Source organism: Hippoglossus hippoglossus, chromosome 13 (genome assembly GCF_009819705.1).
Source record: "Hippoglossus hippoglossus isolate fHipHip1 chromosome 13, fHipHip1.pri, whole genome shotgun sequence".
NCBI lineage: Eukaryota > Metazoa > Chordata > Actinopteri > Pleuronectiformes > Pleuronectidae > Hippoglossus > Hippoglossus hippoglossus.
In genome coordinates, this window is record NC_047163.1 from 3,016,437 (window position 1) to 3,034,315 (window position 17,879).

The 17,879-nt window shown below is 44.6% G+C and overlaps 1 protein-coding gene across 2 annotated transcripts in view; it reads right to left on the bottom strand.

Annotated features, from left to right (window-relative positions):
* Positions 1-2,075: 2,075 nt before the first annotated feature.
* caln1 (calneuron 1) overlaps positions 2,076-17,879 on the bottom strand; it is a 51,340-nt gene continuing 35,536 nt past the window's right edge. For both annotated transcript variants that reach the window (XM_034603498.1, XM_034603497.1), the window contains exons 5-6: positions 8,152-8,308; positions 2,076-2,598 (exon numbers count right to left, since the gene is read on the bottom strand). In XM_034603498.1, the coding sequence (XP_034459389.1) occupies positions 2,471-2,598; positions 8,152-8,308 (285 nt within the window). In that variant the 3' untranslated portion in view covers positions 2,076-2,470. The remainder of the gene's footprint in view (positions 2,599-8,151; positions 8,309-17,879) is intronic.

The window sequence follows — 17,879 nt, forward strand, 5'->3', positions numbered from 1 at the left end:
CGCCCGCCGACCTCCCTCCCTCCCTGCGCCTCTGGACCCGAGTGGGCAGAGAGCACCAACAGTCATGCACACACAGAGACACTGGACATCACCCCGAACAGACACGTGAGACACTTCAGACGACGGGCGACGGTATTTACAGAAGACAACGACTTGTTTTGCATGCACTCGATAATATGGGTGTTCTGCGACCTCCCCCCCCCCTTGGCCGGGTTGACATGTTGAGATGAGGGTCAGTGCAGGAGTTCAGAGCCGACGAGTCAGTGCCGTGAGAAACCTCCGAAACAAGAATCTGCTGCAAAAGTATTTGGAATATGTGAGTATTTGACGTCTTCATCTGTGATGTGACATCACGGGACAGGGAGGGAGCTTCCAAAGATCAAATAAAATAAATATCGTGAGCGTTAAAGTTACATTTGGTTCATCTTTTACATCCTCAGATCTTCTTCAGGCTGCAGTGTTTCATCTATATTAATAAAACTTTTTCATCAAAGCTCTTATGATGTATAATGTAGACGTCTTCTTATCGTCTGTGATGAAAACTTGCAAATATTCACAACTGACAGAAAAATATGCAATTTTTTGCTTAAAAAGTGATTAAATTATTAAAATTACAGATAAATTGATAAGTAATAAATAAAGCTGATGAAGGATTTTGTGATAAGGTGGCGTCATTTTGCACAATGACTTTAAAATGGCAATCTAACGTAAAGGGAAACAAATGATGCACAGATCAGAAATCAAGTATTAAGCTTATTACCACCGCCAAGGAGGTTGTGTGTTCACCCCCCCCCCAAACAGTTTGTGTGTTTGTTACCAAGATTACACAAAAACAACCGGACAGATTCCTACTAAACTTGGTGGAAGGGAAGAAATCAGGCATTTCGAGGCCTGGCATCTATGAGTGTGTGAAATATGCTGCAGCTGGATGAATGTGATTGAATCTAAGGGTCTGTTGGGCCTCGGCAGAGGATGAGCTCTAGTTTTGAGTTGGAGGAATCTGAAGGGGATCAAAATTTATCACAAGACTAAGATATATTTCATGCAGAAACAGAAAATCCACCCTGAAACACATCTTCACTGTGTAAAAATCCTCTGGTGCTGATGGTTATATAGACGGTAGGTAGAAATCTGTAATGAATTCAGAAGAAATCACAGTCGCACGCGTTTCGTATTCACAGCGTTTAGAGTAAACGCTGCATTTCAGGTTGTGTCGAGTGGAGAAAGCTCTTTGCTCTTTAGCTGATATGTTTGTCTGTTTATGTCCAGAGACATTTGGGGGAAATGGAGGAAAATCACCACGTGAGGGAAAAGAAGACGAGACAGACAGAGACAAAGAGGATGGACCAAATAAACTTGAATAAAATCTTTCTGTGCACTGAGCAACACAGACAGATTACATCAGTGACTGCGTTTCCATGGACACCAACAATCTGATAAAAGACAATAGTCTGAATAAGACAAAGATGTAAAGTTCTGATTATCTGAACCAGAACAAGGTCATTTTGGAAATAAGCAAATATCAACTTTAGACATATAATAATATTCTGGTTATGTTGACATGTATACGTCTTGATTGCATTGTAACGTCCTATTGGGGAGTTTTCACAGCATTCTGCCATATTGCCATATTTTTATTTATTTATTCAGAATAAGGTCGATAGTGTGAACACTGGTGTCCATGTAAACGTCAGTGAAAACATCGCAGGGTGGATTTTCTTTCCCGTTACTAATAAAGACACAGAAACCTCTTCTTTTACACTTTGAAGTCTTTAAACTAAACAAGTTTCCAGGAGAGAGAAGATCCACAACCACACGTTCAGAGCCGCTGCATCCATTCACCGACGCCACGAGGCCGGAACACCAGCCTGGATTCGCCTCTTTAAACATCTCACTCGTTGCCTGCTTTGGTTTGTCGGGCGGATGAACTGAGGCCAGCACCTCCTCCAGCCCCAAGAGGCAGGAGTTGAAAGTAGAAAGTTGCAGCGCTGAAGTATCGTAGCACCGCAGGAGCAGCGGCCTGATGCTGTACGCATCCTTCTGCTTGAGTGGCGCAGAGCTCCGCCATCTTCAGACTCCTGGCGGGTGACACATCTGCACGCGTCACATCTGGCTGGAAAAGAGAAGCAGCTCTGAACTTCTGCACTCGACGTCTTTTGTGTACATTTGTTTTATTGCATCGGGGAAACAGAGAGGACGTTATGTGTGATGTCAGCCCTTGAGTGTCCCTGTCAGAGTAAAGTGGGAGGAGTCCTGCATGACTCCTCATGCTGGCTTCACAGTTTCATTGGACGTCGAAAAAAAAACAAGAAGTAAATTTTGAAAATGGATTTCGTCGGAGGTTGTTTTTTCGAGTGTCACTCCATGTGGTTCTGTTCCTGTCCGCGGGGATGTGACCTCACCCACTGGCATGCACATGCAGGCTGGCTCGTCACCCCCCCCCCCCCCCCCCCGCTCACAGTGGGCACGGCTACTCCATGCCGTTCCTCAGCATCTGATTGGCTGCGATGAGCATGACGCTGATGATGAACGCCATGGCGAAGGCGCAGATGAGGCTCTTCCGCACGCACGTCTGGCGGTTCTTCTTCGCGGGGTGAACTGAAAGAGGAACAAGAGAAAGATGAACAAGATGCTGAAGGGACATTTTCATAAACTTCACTTAGATGCTTAAAAAATGCAAATTTCAATCTCAATGTTTGATTCAAATCTTCTCTCAAGGTTGATATCTATTCATAAATCCATGTCGACTGTCGGGTGAAATCCTCCGCTGTGTTTCAGACCCTCAGGATCAGAACTGGACGTGTGATCTCACGTCGGTGTTGCCGGGCAGAACTAACAGCCTCTCTGGATCCCAGCTGAACGAACAGCGGGAAACCAGAGAATCAGAATGAAACACTCAGTGTGACAGTGTGACAGTCAACTGATGCATGTGGATGCACAGATGGACACATCAGAATAGATGGTTTACATTGAGATCTTGTAATTTACTGTTAAACAATCCTTTAAAGGGGAATTCCACTCATTTTGCATTAGTTCAGTTATTAATGAGGAGCAATATTCAACATGTGACACCAGTTGCATCATAAGACATAAACCTGATGATGCGCTCAAACTGCATGTGTGAGGTTTGACAGACGTGGGCAGATACGATCTAATGGACGATGCTATTAAGGTGCAGAAAAAACATTCTCATTCATTAATAGAGATTTTGATTAATATTTTTACCATCCCAGGTAGACTTACCACAAGCTACGAGACTGTGAAACAATGTTATTCTCACCTGGAAGCCACAAGTCTGTTTTATACCAACGTTTAGAAAAATGTGTTTACGTGCAATGTCAAGGGGAAGCACTACACTACCCACAATCCTCAGGTGTAAGAATAGGGACATCTCTGATTGGTGGAGCTCGCTGTTAATGCTAATTTGCCAGGATTACAGAACACACTCTCCAAGTGTCATAGAGACCTTGATACCGTGGCTCCAAATTACCTCAAAAGCACAAGATGGCAGGACCCAGAATATTTCAGTTTCCTCTTTATACAATGAGAGGAAGTGGAGACATGTCGTCCATCTTTATTTACAGTCTCTGGACCGTCGGCCACTGGACAACTTTAAAGACTAAAGATATGAGAGTACAAATGAATAATGACACGTTGAGCTGGAGGTCATTACGCAACAAACCCAAGCTGACACTCACAATCACATTACAGCCGACCGCGCTCCGTCTCTGTGATCATTTTCTGGTTCAATCATCGTCCGGCGCCGACCGGTAACTCAGCAGCAGGCGATTCCACCGGGCCGCGGTAATTAGGGGAGCCGGGCCGATGAACCCGCAGCCACACGGCTCCACTCACTCGCTCTATTTTTAGCTCTTAATTTGAGAAGCACTGAAGTCATCGAAAAATGCTGCTCCAAAGAAAATGCAAAGTAGGACAGCAGTCGCCCCGTGTTTTTTGGCGGAGGGGTTATTAGTTGGCTGCTGTTGAAGAATACTATTCCCAGACTCATATAAAACATGACATGATTTTTGGCCAAACAGATTATCTAAGATCGGACGTTCAGCCAGTTTCCAAGGTGATGTAACTCAACGTTTGATGAATGTTGCACTGAGGCTTTTTAACCTGATTTTAACCAGGAGAGGTTTACGAGCAATAACATCTCTGCTCCAGGAAAACACAGCTCGCTCTCACATCGACACCTTGAAGCTGCCTCGTAGAACCACAGCTATAAGACATCTGTAAGCAGGGCAGTGTCCAAACTGAACCGGGACACTGTTTGTCCATTTTAGGCCATTGCTGCTCTACTCCCATTTCCCAACATTTAGGCAAAGCCCCCCCCATGCTGAAAGGTTGAGGAGTTCGGACATCTGGAGGTGAGCTCGGAGTAGAATCCCTTCTCCTTCACATTGAACGGGGACAGTTGGATAATTCAGGGATCTAATCATGATGCCTTTTGTTCTGGGCGACTTTCAGGTTTAACAAGCATCCCCAACTGGGAGGAGACCCAGGGGGTTGACCCAGCACTCACTGGAGGGACTGAACTTCCCATCAGGCCTGGGGACACCTTGGGATCGTCCAGGACGAGCTGGAAAGTGACAGGGGAGAGGGAAGTCTGGAGCGTCCTACTTAGCCAGCTACCTCCTCAACCTGGATGGATGAGTGGAAGACAATGGATAGATGGTTGGATTGATGGATGGACGGATGGTTGGATAGATGGATGGATGGATGGATGGATGGATGGATGGATGGATGGATGGATGGATGGATGGACGGATCCAGGGTAAGATAACTTCAGATTATGCTGAAAGCCCCTTATTCTCTTTAAAGACTCAGACCTTGATCCAGGCAAAAGGACTTTATATTGTGCAGCTCTCCTGATGAAGCTCCTCTGGTTGTGTAAGTGATGCTGAGTGAATAACGCTCCGATGGAAACACCATGTGTTCAGCTGTTTGCTGAACTGCAGCGACGGGAGGAGACTTGCGGTGGAGACATTAGTTCTGGGTCCAGTCGCCCGGAGCCGCCTCATAAAACACCTCCTCAGCCGCCTGAAGTCGCCGCTCCGCTGCCGAACCTCTGAAGGATTCTCAGTGGAGCGCTGAGCTCATGAAGCTGATGAAGTGTGCGTCGGGTTCCAGGCTCTGACTAACGACTGTCGACTTTCACATGTGCTTCGAATGAATCGATCTTTGTGGACGTTCAGCTGGGACGCCTGCGCTAACAATCACACTTTACTTAATGGTTTCCTCTGTAACGAGAATTTACACTTTCTGGTGACGTCTCCGGGATCAGGTGCCCACTTGTGTGACATCTGTCAATCATGTCAATCAAAGAGTAAACAGTTACACACAAGTTTACGTTTTCTTTTTAAGGAACATTCATCCAGCGACTAACAGGACATTTCTTCTCCTTCTCTAATCTCTTGAGCCACAGACACAATGTGATGTAAAGGATAATTTAATTAATTTACTACAAGATTTTATTTTCAATGCAACCCTCCAATGCCGGGTCGTTGAAATCTTCAATAAACTAAAAATGCATCACATCTCGTTCTATGTTTTAGTTTAGTTTAGTTTATTTCACACTACAAATAGTATTTTAAATTAAACATTAAAAATAGTTTATATAAATTTGTTTATAGTGGCTTGTATTCAAACTACAGCCAAATATAACAAAAAATTAAATACATAATCATCAATTACTAATATTATATTGTCATCCATGAAAAAGTTCATAAATATAACTTATTGCTAAAATTGATGTTAGTTATTGGTACTAATTTATCAGCCAGTTATTAAACCCTTATGACCAAGAAAAAAAACGACTTATTTTTATGAATAACTATGAATAGAAACAAAAATTACATACAACCAAATATATAGAACTTGAATCAAGTAAAACATATTTTCTTTAATGCTTATTCTGTGAAACAAAAGTTTTTATATCGTACATATCAACATCAATAAGCGCCGACAGGCTCGTGTCTGTAAAAGGCTCATACCGCCTCATATTATCATAAATCTAACAGACGCTGGACAGACGCCTCCCTGCACTTTACACTCTCGTACGATTTGCTCGGCGATGATTACATTGTTTACCGTGTTGTTTTTTTTCCAGCTTCACACGTATCGATTCCCGAGCGAAGGTGGAGCCAGAGGGGAAATCAAGTTACTCTTATGCTCCCTCGTATATCAGAGAGCCGCAGCCACGAGCAGCAGAGAAGCATGATGAATCGAGCTCGGCATGAATCGCACTGTGACACTGCGTATTGATTTGTCCGTGACTGAGCGCAGTTTGGTGTCCCCTCGGTGGCAGCTGGTGCTCCTGGACCTCAGGGGGAAACAGATGTGATCGTGTGTGATGCTGCGATGGTCACTCTTCATCATAAACTCAGCAGGAACAGGGTTTTTTTAAAAGATGTAACTTGTTAAAGACGCTGATAAAGTGTCGGTGCAACGTGTCGATGTGCACAGTGACACCAGTGAACTCCCTCTGCGACACATTCACAGATCGGGGATGTTTGGAATCTCAATGCGACTGAATTGCACAAGTTCAATATCATCCATGCTGCAGACACTTGTGGTGAAGACCCTCTCGCTGCATAGCAGAGTGGGTTGGGACCCTGCTCGGCCGCGCTGCCGTCAGGACACGTAGGAACTGCGACATTATGACTCAACGTTTGCCTACGCACCAAATTCATCTGAACGTGTCGGGACAAAGTGGACGACACAGAGGAAGCTGCATAACCCTTTTTTTGCTGATTTCACATAGAACAATTTAACATTTATTCTGTGTTTATGTTTCTGAATCATAGTCATATAATCCATAGATTTACAAGCACTTTTATGTCATCTTTCTTAATTTTGTTTTGTCTTTTCCTTTGCTTTATTCCCATGCATTTTGTAAAGCACTGTGTAACCTTGTTAATAAAGTTTTACTATTATCATTACTAAGAATAAAGTTGGATGTTACATCTCTACTTCCTCCCGTTGTACACAAATGAAGTATCTCTTGATTTTGTTGTCAGTGATCGTGTTGTGGAGCTGAGGTATCGAGGTTAAAAAAATACTTTGAAATAGAAATAGAACTTGTTTGACACTTTTACATTTCCTGTTTTACTGCTGACAAAGTGAAAAAGCCATTTGCTGTGTCTCTATTTGCATATTTCCTGAGTCACACTTGCTATTTTCAATGCCTAAGAGCTTTCACACTGACAAGTGCTGCAACACGAGGACGACTTTAGCTACGTAGCAGAAGAGGAGGGACCACATAGGCATTTTTACATTTGTACAAACAGTGATGTAGATTCTGCTGTAATTTCCATGTCACATGACACAGAGCAGCCTCCAGATGTTTTGTGTGAGTGCACAGCTGCAGCTTTGGGACAAAACTTCTCTGTGGGAAGTCCGGATTAGGGGTCATACACTCCACCAGTGAGTAAACAGTGAGTGTCTGCGTTCTTCAGGGGCTGCATTGCGACAAGACAGCCGCAATTCAAAGGCTCCAACGAGTTGATCCTTCTCAGAACAACCTGTCCCAGGGTTCATCTTGTGCCGGTGAAGAAGCTTCCAAGCTATCCGCTCAAAGCAGCTGATAATGCAATGGTAGGAGTGGGACAAACTGGTGACGTAAATACAGAAATCCTCTGAATACCAGACTGTCTCATTCTGGTTCTGCACGGCCCATGAAGCAGGCGGCCTTCAGGGGCCACGTGGACCGTTAAGGCCCCCCCCCCCCCATCTGTGAGCCGTGCAGACTGGGAACACAGGTGGTGGACTGGAGTGTACTACAGCACTAGATCTCTCTGCTGCTCTGATATCCATGGATCTCCAGTTCTGCAGCGAGAGGTCGTGTATATTTCATCAGCTCCACTTCAGAGCCGGTGACCCTTCCTACAAACACCCAGTTTCAATAAATCAGCAGGTGTGTGGTGACTCTGCTGGTTATAGGTCGTGATGAGGCAGCTCGAATTGTTCCTGACAGCGTGAGCTACTATCTCTCTCCACCACACACACACACACACACACACACACACACACATACACACACACACACACACACACACACACACACACACACACACACACACACACACACACACACACACACACACACACACACACACACACACACACTCAGGTAGTTTGGCTCACCTCCCTCATACTCTGTCTGACAGTTCCCGGAGTTTTGCTTCAGACTCTCCTCCTCGTTAATGATGATGTTCTCGATGTCCTTCATGGTCAGGTGGTCGCGGAAGGCGTAGAACAGGATGTGTTTCAGCTCCTCCAGGGTGATCTGCTGCATGTCGAACTGCAGGGAGAGGGAGAGGGCTGAGGTGAGACTGGGTGTGTGTGTGTGTGTGTGTGTGTGTGTGTGTGTGTGTGTGTGTGTGTGTGTGTGTGTGTGTGTGTGTGTGTGTGCACTGCTGCAGGATACAGCAACGTGTGCTCAGTCTGATGTTTAATCTGCTGGATATAACTCGCATTCATTTATCACCACATATAATCCTGAAGTTCTTCACCGTGCAAATCCCTACAGCTGATGCATTGATTTAATTTAATGCCCTGAAGTTATGACCTGTGTTTGATTTGTTGTTCAGTTTGAACCGTTACACAATTCTGTCCACGCACGCACACACACACACACACACACCACAACTTGTAGACCAAGGGGATTTGAAGGTCTGATTGAGGGCAAACACACAGATGGGGGGGGGGGGGGGGGGGGGGGGGGAGTTTTTGTTTGAAAAGTTCTGGGAAACTTTCAGGAAGACATTTCTGGTCGTTGATCACATCCTGTAAACTTCACTTCACACAACACTGGAGAGCAACATTTTATTTCTTTTAAAGAAATCACCCAGAATCTCTTATATTTACAAACACAACTCAGTTTATCAGGCGGTTGACAAACTGCTGTTTGCTGTAAAACCTGATGATGAGCTGATCATCTTTATTATCACCTGAAAAATCAAGTAACTCAAATAACAAGCAAACATTTTTGATGATTGAAACATCCCCAGTGTCGTCATAGGAAAACCCTTTGTTTTAACATAGTCACACATCTTACTGTTCACAGGATCTCAGCTCAGACACTCAGGATATAAACATGGAAGCAACTGACCCTGAAACTCAAATCCCTCTAACGGCCTGATACCAGACAGTCTGCAGCGTGACGCCATAACCGAGCAATCTGTGACACAAAAAGGTTTTTATTTCTCCCTCCATGACCTTGTTGGTTCTCTTGGTCTGAACTGAACCACGAGATAAAGTCTCTTTAACTTTGAAACAGACTCAGTGAATCTAATCTGTGACATCGAGTTGAATGTTCCAATGCTGCTTCCATGAAAGAGATGAGAAGTGACGAGCCAGCAGACCTGCAGCAGCCTGCACCTGGGTGGAAGAACTCATCCTACGCTTCTTATAAAGTTCTGATGAAGCAGAGTCACAGCGTCTGCCCAGATTGAACAGATTTTCTGGCTTTGAGACGCAGGTTGGTGTTTGTATTGTTGACAGGGGCGATGATCAGATATGGAGGAGACTGCAGGAAACACCCTCATGAGGCCACGTGACTTAAAACGTATAAATGACAGAGGAGGTTTGCCCCTAAATTTTACTACTTAATTATTAATTATGTGCGTCCACAGTTTGCACTTTGTTTATAATCTAGATAATAAAAGATCTGTTTGAAAGTTGGAAAGATGTGGTTTGTTGTCGTGTGTTTCTTGGATTCAGGTCTTGATTGACGGAGGCAGAGCTTTGACATTTTTTTTACATGACCTGTGAAATATATTTTCCTTTATTTCAATTTGCAAATTCAAAAATCACAGGGTGCTGGGAAGATGATTACATAAATCATACTTACAATCAATACCATTTATTATCTCTTCACCTCAGAGTGAGCTAATGAACACACACCAGCCTCCACGAGGATTCATCACCAGAGCCGGTTAAAAGCTGCAGGTCAGAGTTTTGAATTTAGTTTGATGCGTCGTTAATCAGAGGAGGCAGAATACATTTTAAAAAACAAAAACGTGAAGTATAACAAGGTAAATTAAGAGCAGAAGAAATGTTTGCACCACATGTCAGCTGTTTAACTAAAGTGTGCTTATGTGATTAAACACGGTGAGAAGTGCAGCACATAGAAGTTATGGTTTATGTTTGGCAGGAAATGAAAAAGCTGCTCGGTTAAAAAAAGGGAAAATTCAAACAACGCATGAATAATTCTTCAATTTGATAAAACAGCAGCGACAGAAACAACCACAAACAAATCAACAAATAAACCCCTGCTAATGCATTTCAGTCTGCTGTCACTTGAATGATCCAAATGTTTAAATTATCTTATTATTATTCATGAGAGACATCATCTGTGAAGTGAAGAAGGACAAAAAGACACCTCACAGAGAACGGACCCGTCAGAGGAAGATGTTTTACACCACAAACACTCAAAGCTTCTCTGAAGCTGATGAGCCGCAGCACACGGTTTAGATCAGTAACACAATCACCAACGCACACAACATCTTTGTGTGTATAATTCATATCACCTGTCATGTACAACAACATGAAACAGATGTTCAGCGTTGTGTTTCAGGAGCAGACGAGATTTTCCCTCTGGGCGAAGAACGAGATGTGAACCTGCAGCGATCTGCCCACGTTAGTTAAAAGTTAAAAGATGGCTCCCGTGTCCCTTCTCCCACGGGGACACAGGTCAGCAGCCCGACTGCGTTTCCACGACCTTCGTGCAACCTTACCGCCGCCTCACGACGCCATCGCTGACAGACATCAAGAGACCGGCGGAGCGTCACCTGCCGGGGAAGAGATGGACGAGCCGGAGGACAGATTCATTCACCGAGCTCTCCAGTGGCAGATAAGAAAAAGCCATTTTATTTTTCTCTTTCCACGTCCCAGCGACAATATTCACATTCAAGCAGGGAGTGACCTTTACGGGACAATATGGGGGGAGGAGAGAAGAATGACACCCCGGGACGTGAAGTGACTCCCACAGAAAGACAGATCTTTAGGAGCACACCCACTGCTGTGTGACCTACAGTTTAATACAGAAGCCAGCACAGTGTGTAGTTCTCTTTGTGGCACAGTCTTCACAGACGCTCACTCTGAAGCACAAAGAACCACAGAGGCTTTTAATGGAGAATCTGAGAGTTGGAAATGTCACGTCCTGTTAAGTTAGAGCTGAGGAAGGAGCCTCGTCGTGAACTGAAGCCCTGACGGAGCGAGGACGGGGGTTCGCACGGACACTTAAAATCTCCGACATGAATTATGCATCAATTTACTTTAAAAAAGCAGCTTCCACAACATCAACAGAGGAGATGAGGTTTTTAAAACCAGCACTGAATTCTGCAGAGTTTAAAACCCACAGAGCAACATTAATATATAAATATATTCTAATTCAGTATCGTCGCATGGGACGAACGCAGGCTTTCATATGTACAGTTTATAACTTTATAACAACACAAGAATGTGATAAATCATATTAACAATCTTATCAACAACAAGATAATTTATTCTGAGTAACAGGAACAATTCGTAAAGTGTAAACATGGATGTGGAAGCACTTGAGGGGACAAAACCATAAATCTACAAATCCATGTTTGCAGGAATAATTACTGTTCCAGTTTTTTATTTGACAAAATATATCTATTCTTTACAAAGGTTTAAAAATAAAGATGATAAACAAGACTTTGATGCCAGAGATGATTCCCTGAGAACAGATAGATATAGAATTATCTTAAAAAGTCACAATCTCTTCACCGAGGTGTCAATAATCATTATCATCATAAACATTCATGGTGAGCGATCCAGCTCAAAGCAACGAGACGTATCAAGGTTGATTTTCTCAGCCGCACAGACGCAACACCCTTGAATTAAGCCATGAAACTTTTCTTCGATTTTGTTCAATCGATAGCCTGCGTGTTCTTCACGCCGCAAAGTGGATTTAGTGTTTGAAGACGAGGAAGAGGAGTTGCTCTGAAGAGAAAAAGCCGTGCTCCTCTGTGCACTCAGCTGCTCACGCACGCAGGCGGGGCGACAAGGTGCCAAGAACCAGCATCGATCCATCTGCTGAGTTCAGCCCTTTGCAGCGCGGCCAAGTTCTGCAGTTACAGATGATGCTCAGCGCACACGGAATCCAATTATATGCATTTGCTAATCTAAATTTTAATGCCATGGGCTGGCAAGTAATTCGGTTTTAATGGCGGAAGTGTTACTGCATCTGAGACGCGGCGCAGCTGGGAACAAGCTCATCATACAGGGTCAATCGATTTAAAGGCATAATTATGGGATGTAGCCACAGGCACAGATATTTTAACGACCTCTGCCCTTTTATACGAGTCCAACACCGTTAAATATCTCTTTACGTCTTTTTTAGTGTCAGTTCCAGTGATGTTTTGCAGGGATGTGATGGCATCCTAACACTAACACTAACCAGTAATAGAATCATGGTGTAATCTGTAAATTAATATCTATGTTAATAAAGATTTTCTCCCACTATCCAGACGTGAGAAATCAGAAAGCTGCCATCTTGGACCAATGGCATCACTTGGAGCCTGGAGAGTCTGTGGAGTCGCGATCAGGAGTTTGACCAATCATGAGTCAGTCTCAGCTGTCAATCACAACGTTTTACTCTGTTTCTGTAGCATTAAGTAAAATTAAAACCAAAGTAATCAGATACAGGAACATTTGAACTAACATCAGTGTGATAAGAACGACCTCAATTGACAGAAACCATGTTTTCAAAATTCATTTGAAGTGTATTTTGCCTTTTTTACTCTCGCCCTTTCCCATCCACTAACATGGAGGAGGCGGGGTTCATACTGCAGCCAGCCACCAGGGGCTGAGACCGACTCGACAGGTCAGGTATCAGCTGACTCCACTCAGAGGTCACTACTTGCTCCATGTGACCAGCACAAGATGGCAGCGCCCACATCCCAGATATTTTGGCTTCATTTTTGTGCAGAGGGAGGAAGAGTTCTCAGTCTTTATTAAAACTCACTGGTCATATTCTATAAAGTGGATTTGACAGCGAGGAGAAGACGACAGTTCACTTCCCTCTGAACTAAAGTGCTTCTTCTGTCACTTCGGGAAGTTGCAGCCGTCAATCCAACCGTTGCAACATTTCCTTTAGACCTTGAGCAGATTTTGCATCATCACCGTGGAGTCGGGGGTGAGGAATCAAACCTCCCAGGACAGGACGTGGCTCCACCCGTCAACAGCAGTGACAGTGAACACGTTGGGCTTCTGACAGCCGAGCCAGTCGGCTCTGATCCCATCGGCTGACGCATGCGGTGGAAGTTGCAAAGAACGACGACTCATCATCACTTGATTCCATCTCTGAAACAATCTCTCTCCAGGACATAAGTCAAACCTCTGCCAGTGGCTGGAGACACAAGCTGCCGGGACATGTATTATTTACAAAGCAGAGTATACACACTCCTGCATTATTCACTGAACACTCCCTGAATCTGAATGTGCTCTTTTCTCTTCACTACATTCTTATCTTAGCTTTGTTTGTACACATCTGGAGGCAACATCTGTTTACACATCTGTGACGTCTAAATGTGCAACAGCATCAGAAAAGTAAGTTGAAGGTGTCATCCTGAGATTTGTGAAGCTGCAACAAGAGTCAATCAATTAATCAAAACCATAATCAGCTGATTTAATGACCGTGAGTTTGTTTCAGCCCTAAATATTTAATTATTTTGATTCTGACTAACTCCTGTATTCAGCTAAATACTCTAAAGATCGAATCTGTAACTTCTATAATAATTAACAAGGATTTGAATCCTGCAGATTTGTAAACTGTCTTTCTACAGGTTCTTCAAGCCACAGGTACTAAGACCCGACTAAACTTAACACATCCATCACCTCCTCCTCTGTCCACCTCTGATGCTCAGGTCCAACATGCACCCATTCTTCTCCCTGTTGAAGCCGATGCTCAGCACCTTTATCGATCTCTGCTTCCTCACAGCACCTCCACCTTCTCCCCCGAAAGGCCCCCGAGCCTTCAGGAGGAAATTTATGTCTCCATTACCTCCGCGTCATCCAGCCGTCAAAGTCCAGGAGAGTGATAGAGCGAAAGAGAAAACATAACGTTCACCAGGAGAGTCACAACAGCGGGGAAAATAAATAGGAGCTCACATCTCGAGCAATGTTGCCGGTGATTTAAACATCGGCCACATGGGGAATTAGTGAAATTAACGTATACGTCAATTCTGTCAACACATTTAACCCCTGATGAAACAAACCGGATTTCTGTAACACTTAAAAACCCCTCAATCAACAAATGGGCTGAAAGATAAATCTAATTTAACTTCAGTGTTTCTGTTGCCTCTTCAGACGAGAGCAGAAAACAGAAAGCTCGGATCAAAGAGGCGAAGATAAACGCTGGAATCAGGAAGCTAACGTTGTGTGAATCCTTCGGGGAAATCTGTGCGGAGCTCGGTGCAGAACTCAATACTCTCCCTTCAAGAGGTTCGCTCCCTTTACGTTTACTTTTCATTTGCTGCAAGTGCGACGTCGGGACGTCTCCGCCGCAGGAAATCAAAAGGACGACAGACTTCGGATGCCTTAACTCAGAGGCAACCTGACTGCCGAGAGCCACTGAGCAAGCTATCATTTACCAATTACTGTTAGTATTATTAATCAAGGAGATGTTACACCCATTAACCCTGGAGAGGAGCACAGGAGATGCAGAGCCTGAGGTTCACACTCCTCATTAGTGGGATTCAGGGGCATCTACAGTATGTGACCTGCCTCATGTAATTCATTTCCTTTACTGAAGAGACAGAAGACAAGAGAGACGGAGAGAAGAAGAACGAGTTGGGGACAGCGAGAGAGAGACGCAGAGCTGAAGAGGTGGAGGAGAGACGTGGGAGTAGAAATTAATTCCAAAGCTTTTACTCCGAGGTTTATTTGGGCTCAATGCGAACCTGAGCATATTCAGCACAAGGTTTAATTAAGCCCCAAAGGAAAGCAGCTACAAGAACCATTCTAAACCCGGGAACTGAAGATGAACCTCATGTGAAAGTGGTCAAAACTTTTGTTTTCACTTTCACCGAATTCCTAATTAGGTCCGACCCAGGAGCACCGGATCTTGCAGGTTCGCAGAAAAAGATTCAGGAATGAAATAATCTCTTTTAAGCTCTTTTCAAACACTGGAGGAGAAGCTGAAGAGTCAGACTTTGCCTCTTTTTGCCAATTTATTCTTCTCTTCTTAAGCAAAGGCATAAAAAAGCATCATCCAACATGCAGGGGAGCAACAGAGACGCTTTAATATGAGATTAAAATCATTTCCACAGGAATGTCACATCGGCTGCTCTGTTTCAGTTTGATGACAACTGGACAAAAACTAGAATTATCACCCAGCGGCTGTACTCCACCAACCAGTAGCTTTTCAGTCTATATACTGTTTTTGACTCATATGTGAGGTCACCATGACCACTGGAGTCAAATCAATTCCTTGGTCAAATTTGAAGGAAGGCAGATTTGAAAACATCCTGTTCGAGAGGCCAAAACATGTTTTGTGAAGTCAGAGTGACCTTGACCTTTGACCTTCGACTACCCAAATCTAATCAGTTCATCTTTGAGTCAAAGTGAACATTTGAGCCAAATTTTAAAGGGTCTTCTCGAACCGTTCTAGAGAAACCACGTTCACAAGGGAAACAATGCCTCCAAACCTCAATCAGGTCATCATTGAGTTCAAGTGAATGTTTGTGCCAGATGTGTTTAAATTCTCTGCAGGTGGTTCTCCAAATTCTCATCTGTCCATTATTGATCTCAAGCACACGTATGAACCAAATTTGAAGAAAGTCCCAAAAGACGTTCACGAGATATCGTGTTGACAGGAATGGGACGGACGGACAACCTGAAACCATACAGCCTCCGGCCACTGGGAGGCGCCAGCACCGAGGCACGACATGTCAAAACATGCAGGAATATGAGTTCAGCTGAGGAAATGTAGAAAAAGACTCCAATCGTGGCATAAATCGTTAAATGATGAATCCTGAGGAAAGTCACATCCATGATAATCACATGATTCGTTTTGTCTGCAGCCTTGACGAGACTCTGAAGCACGACTCAGGGAGAAAAAGGGTTGAACTGCTGATGTTGGTCACACTGTGGAACCATGAACAATGAGAAAAGGACCTTTTCAGTTGGATCCAGCAAACGAATGCCCCCCCCCCCCCCCCCCCCCCCCCCCCCCCCCCCCCCATCTAAAAAACGATGCGCTGGGATTATTCAGTGGACAGAAATGAAGACGCTGCCCTCGAGGAAATCCAGCGTGTCAGTAAAATACAAAAATGTGGTCGGAGGCATTTATTCAGACTGACGGACACATCATTAAAATTCCGAGCACTCGCTGTAATGCAACGTGTGTAATGTGTTGCCGACACTTCTCCGAGCCGCGATGGAGTGAATCACCGATGTGGCCGAGCTGACTCACATGTAATTAAAGCTACACGGGAACATAAGGAGGAGGTGCGGGGACCAGGAGAAGGGAGAGAGGCTCCTCTGAGGTTTCGTATGTGACGGAGAGGAGGAAGAGACAAAGTCAGATGAGCTTCCACTCCTCAGGAGGCCTCGGGGTTTGAGCTGCAGCAGAACTTCAAACAACATGAGCCAATGTTTCCTCCGCGCTGCGAGAAGGAGAGATACCAGCTCCACTGATTGGTACAGTAACTCTGCTGCTGCACATTATCATCCGTATATTATTCTGGATAACGGCTCAAATAGTTCAGGTTTTAATCTGCGTGTAAGCTTCTTACTGGGCACAGCAAATATTCTGCTTTCAGGAATACAGACTTCCTCCTGCACCTCCTGCAGAAACAGGAGGTGCAGGAGGAAGTCAGCTTCACCTGGGATCTGTGTAAACCTGCTGTTATCCAATTACCTACGTATAGAACTGCAGTAACAATAACAACAAAACAAACTAATCAGAAACATGAACACTTGAACACATACGACAGAAACCATCTTTGAGAAAAAAAACTGTATTTGACATGTACATCGACTTTTTAGTTTGGAGGAGGCGGGGTTTATGACCTATACTGCAGCCAGCCACCAGGAGGAGATCAAGATGACTTTCATGTCTTCGAACTTTGTTTACAGTCGGTGGTTTGTACGATATAAGACCTGGTTTAGGTTCACACAGTCATCGACTGTCACCGATCAACAAACAAGAGTCAATCACTAGAACCTCGAATCTACAGAAAGTTTAAAATCTTTGATCTGTAATTCAAAATGAAATCATTCAAAACACTTGAACAGAACACTGATAAACACCCTGTTGTGTCTCGGGGGGGGGGGGGGGGGGGGGGGGGGGGGGGGGGGGGCTCAGACTGTGGCCCCCATGCTGCTCTCTCCTGTAATTACAATATCACTTCGATCGTCCTCCATGATTATTGTCGCCCCCGACCTGGGCTGGAGTCTGAGGATGGGACAGTGGGAAGGAGGGGGGGGGGTGATCAGGTGCACGGAGGAGAAGGGACCAGGTGTCCACGCGTGTGCGTTGGTGTTGATTAGCGCTCGGTCACGTCTCTGTCCCGCCTTCATCGCTATTCAAGTCCACGCCCGGCAGAGGGAATATGATTTCTCTGTGTGTTGGCGTCCCGCTCGGCCGAGTCCATCAGACAGGAGCTGCTTGTCAGAGGAGCGGCGGCGGCGGCGGCTCTCCTCTGTTCACCCGCCTGCAGCACAGCGACTGACAGTCAGCACTTCTTCATGCGAGTTCCCCGCCGGCAGTTCAGGAAACTTTGAATTATGTCTGCTCTGGTTTGTCAAGTGAGGGTGAAGAGGGATAATAAACGTGGACGTTATTTTAATCCGAAATGAAAGTGGGTATCAAACTTTAAATTCTGCCACATGCTTCA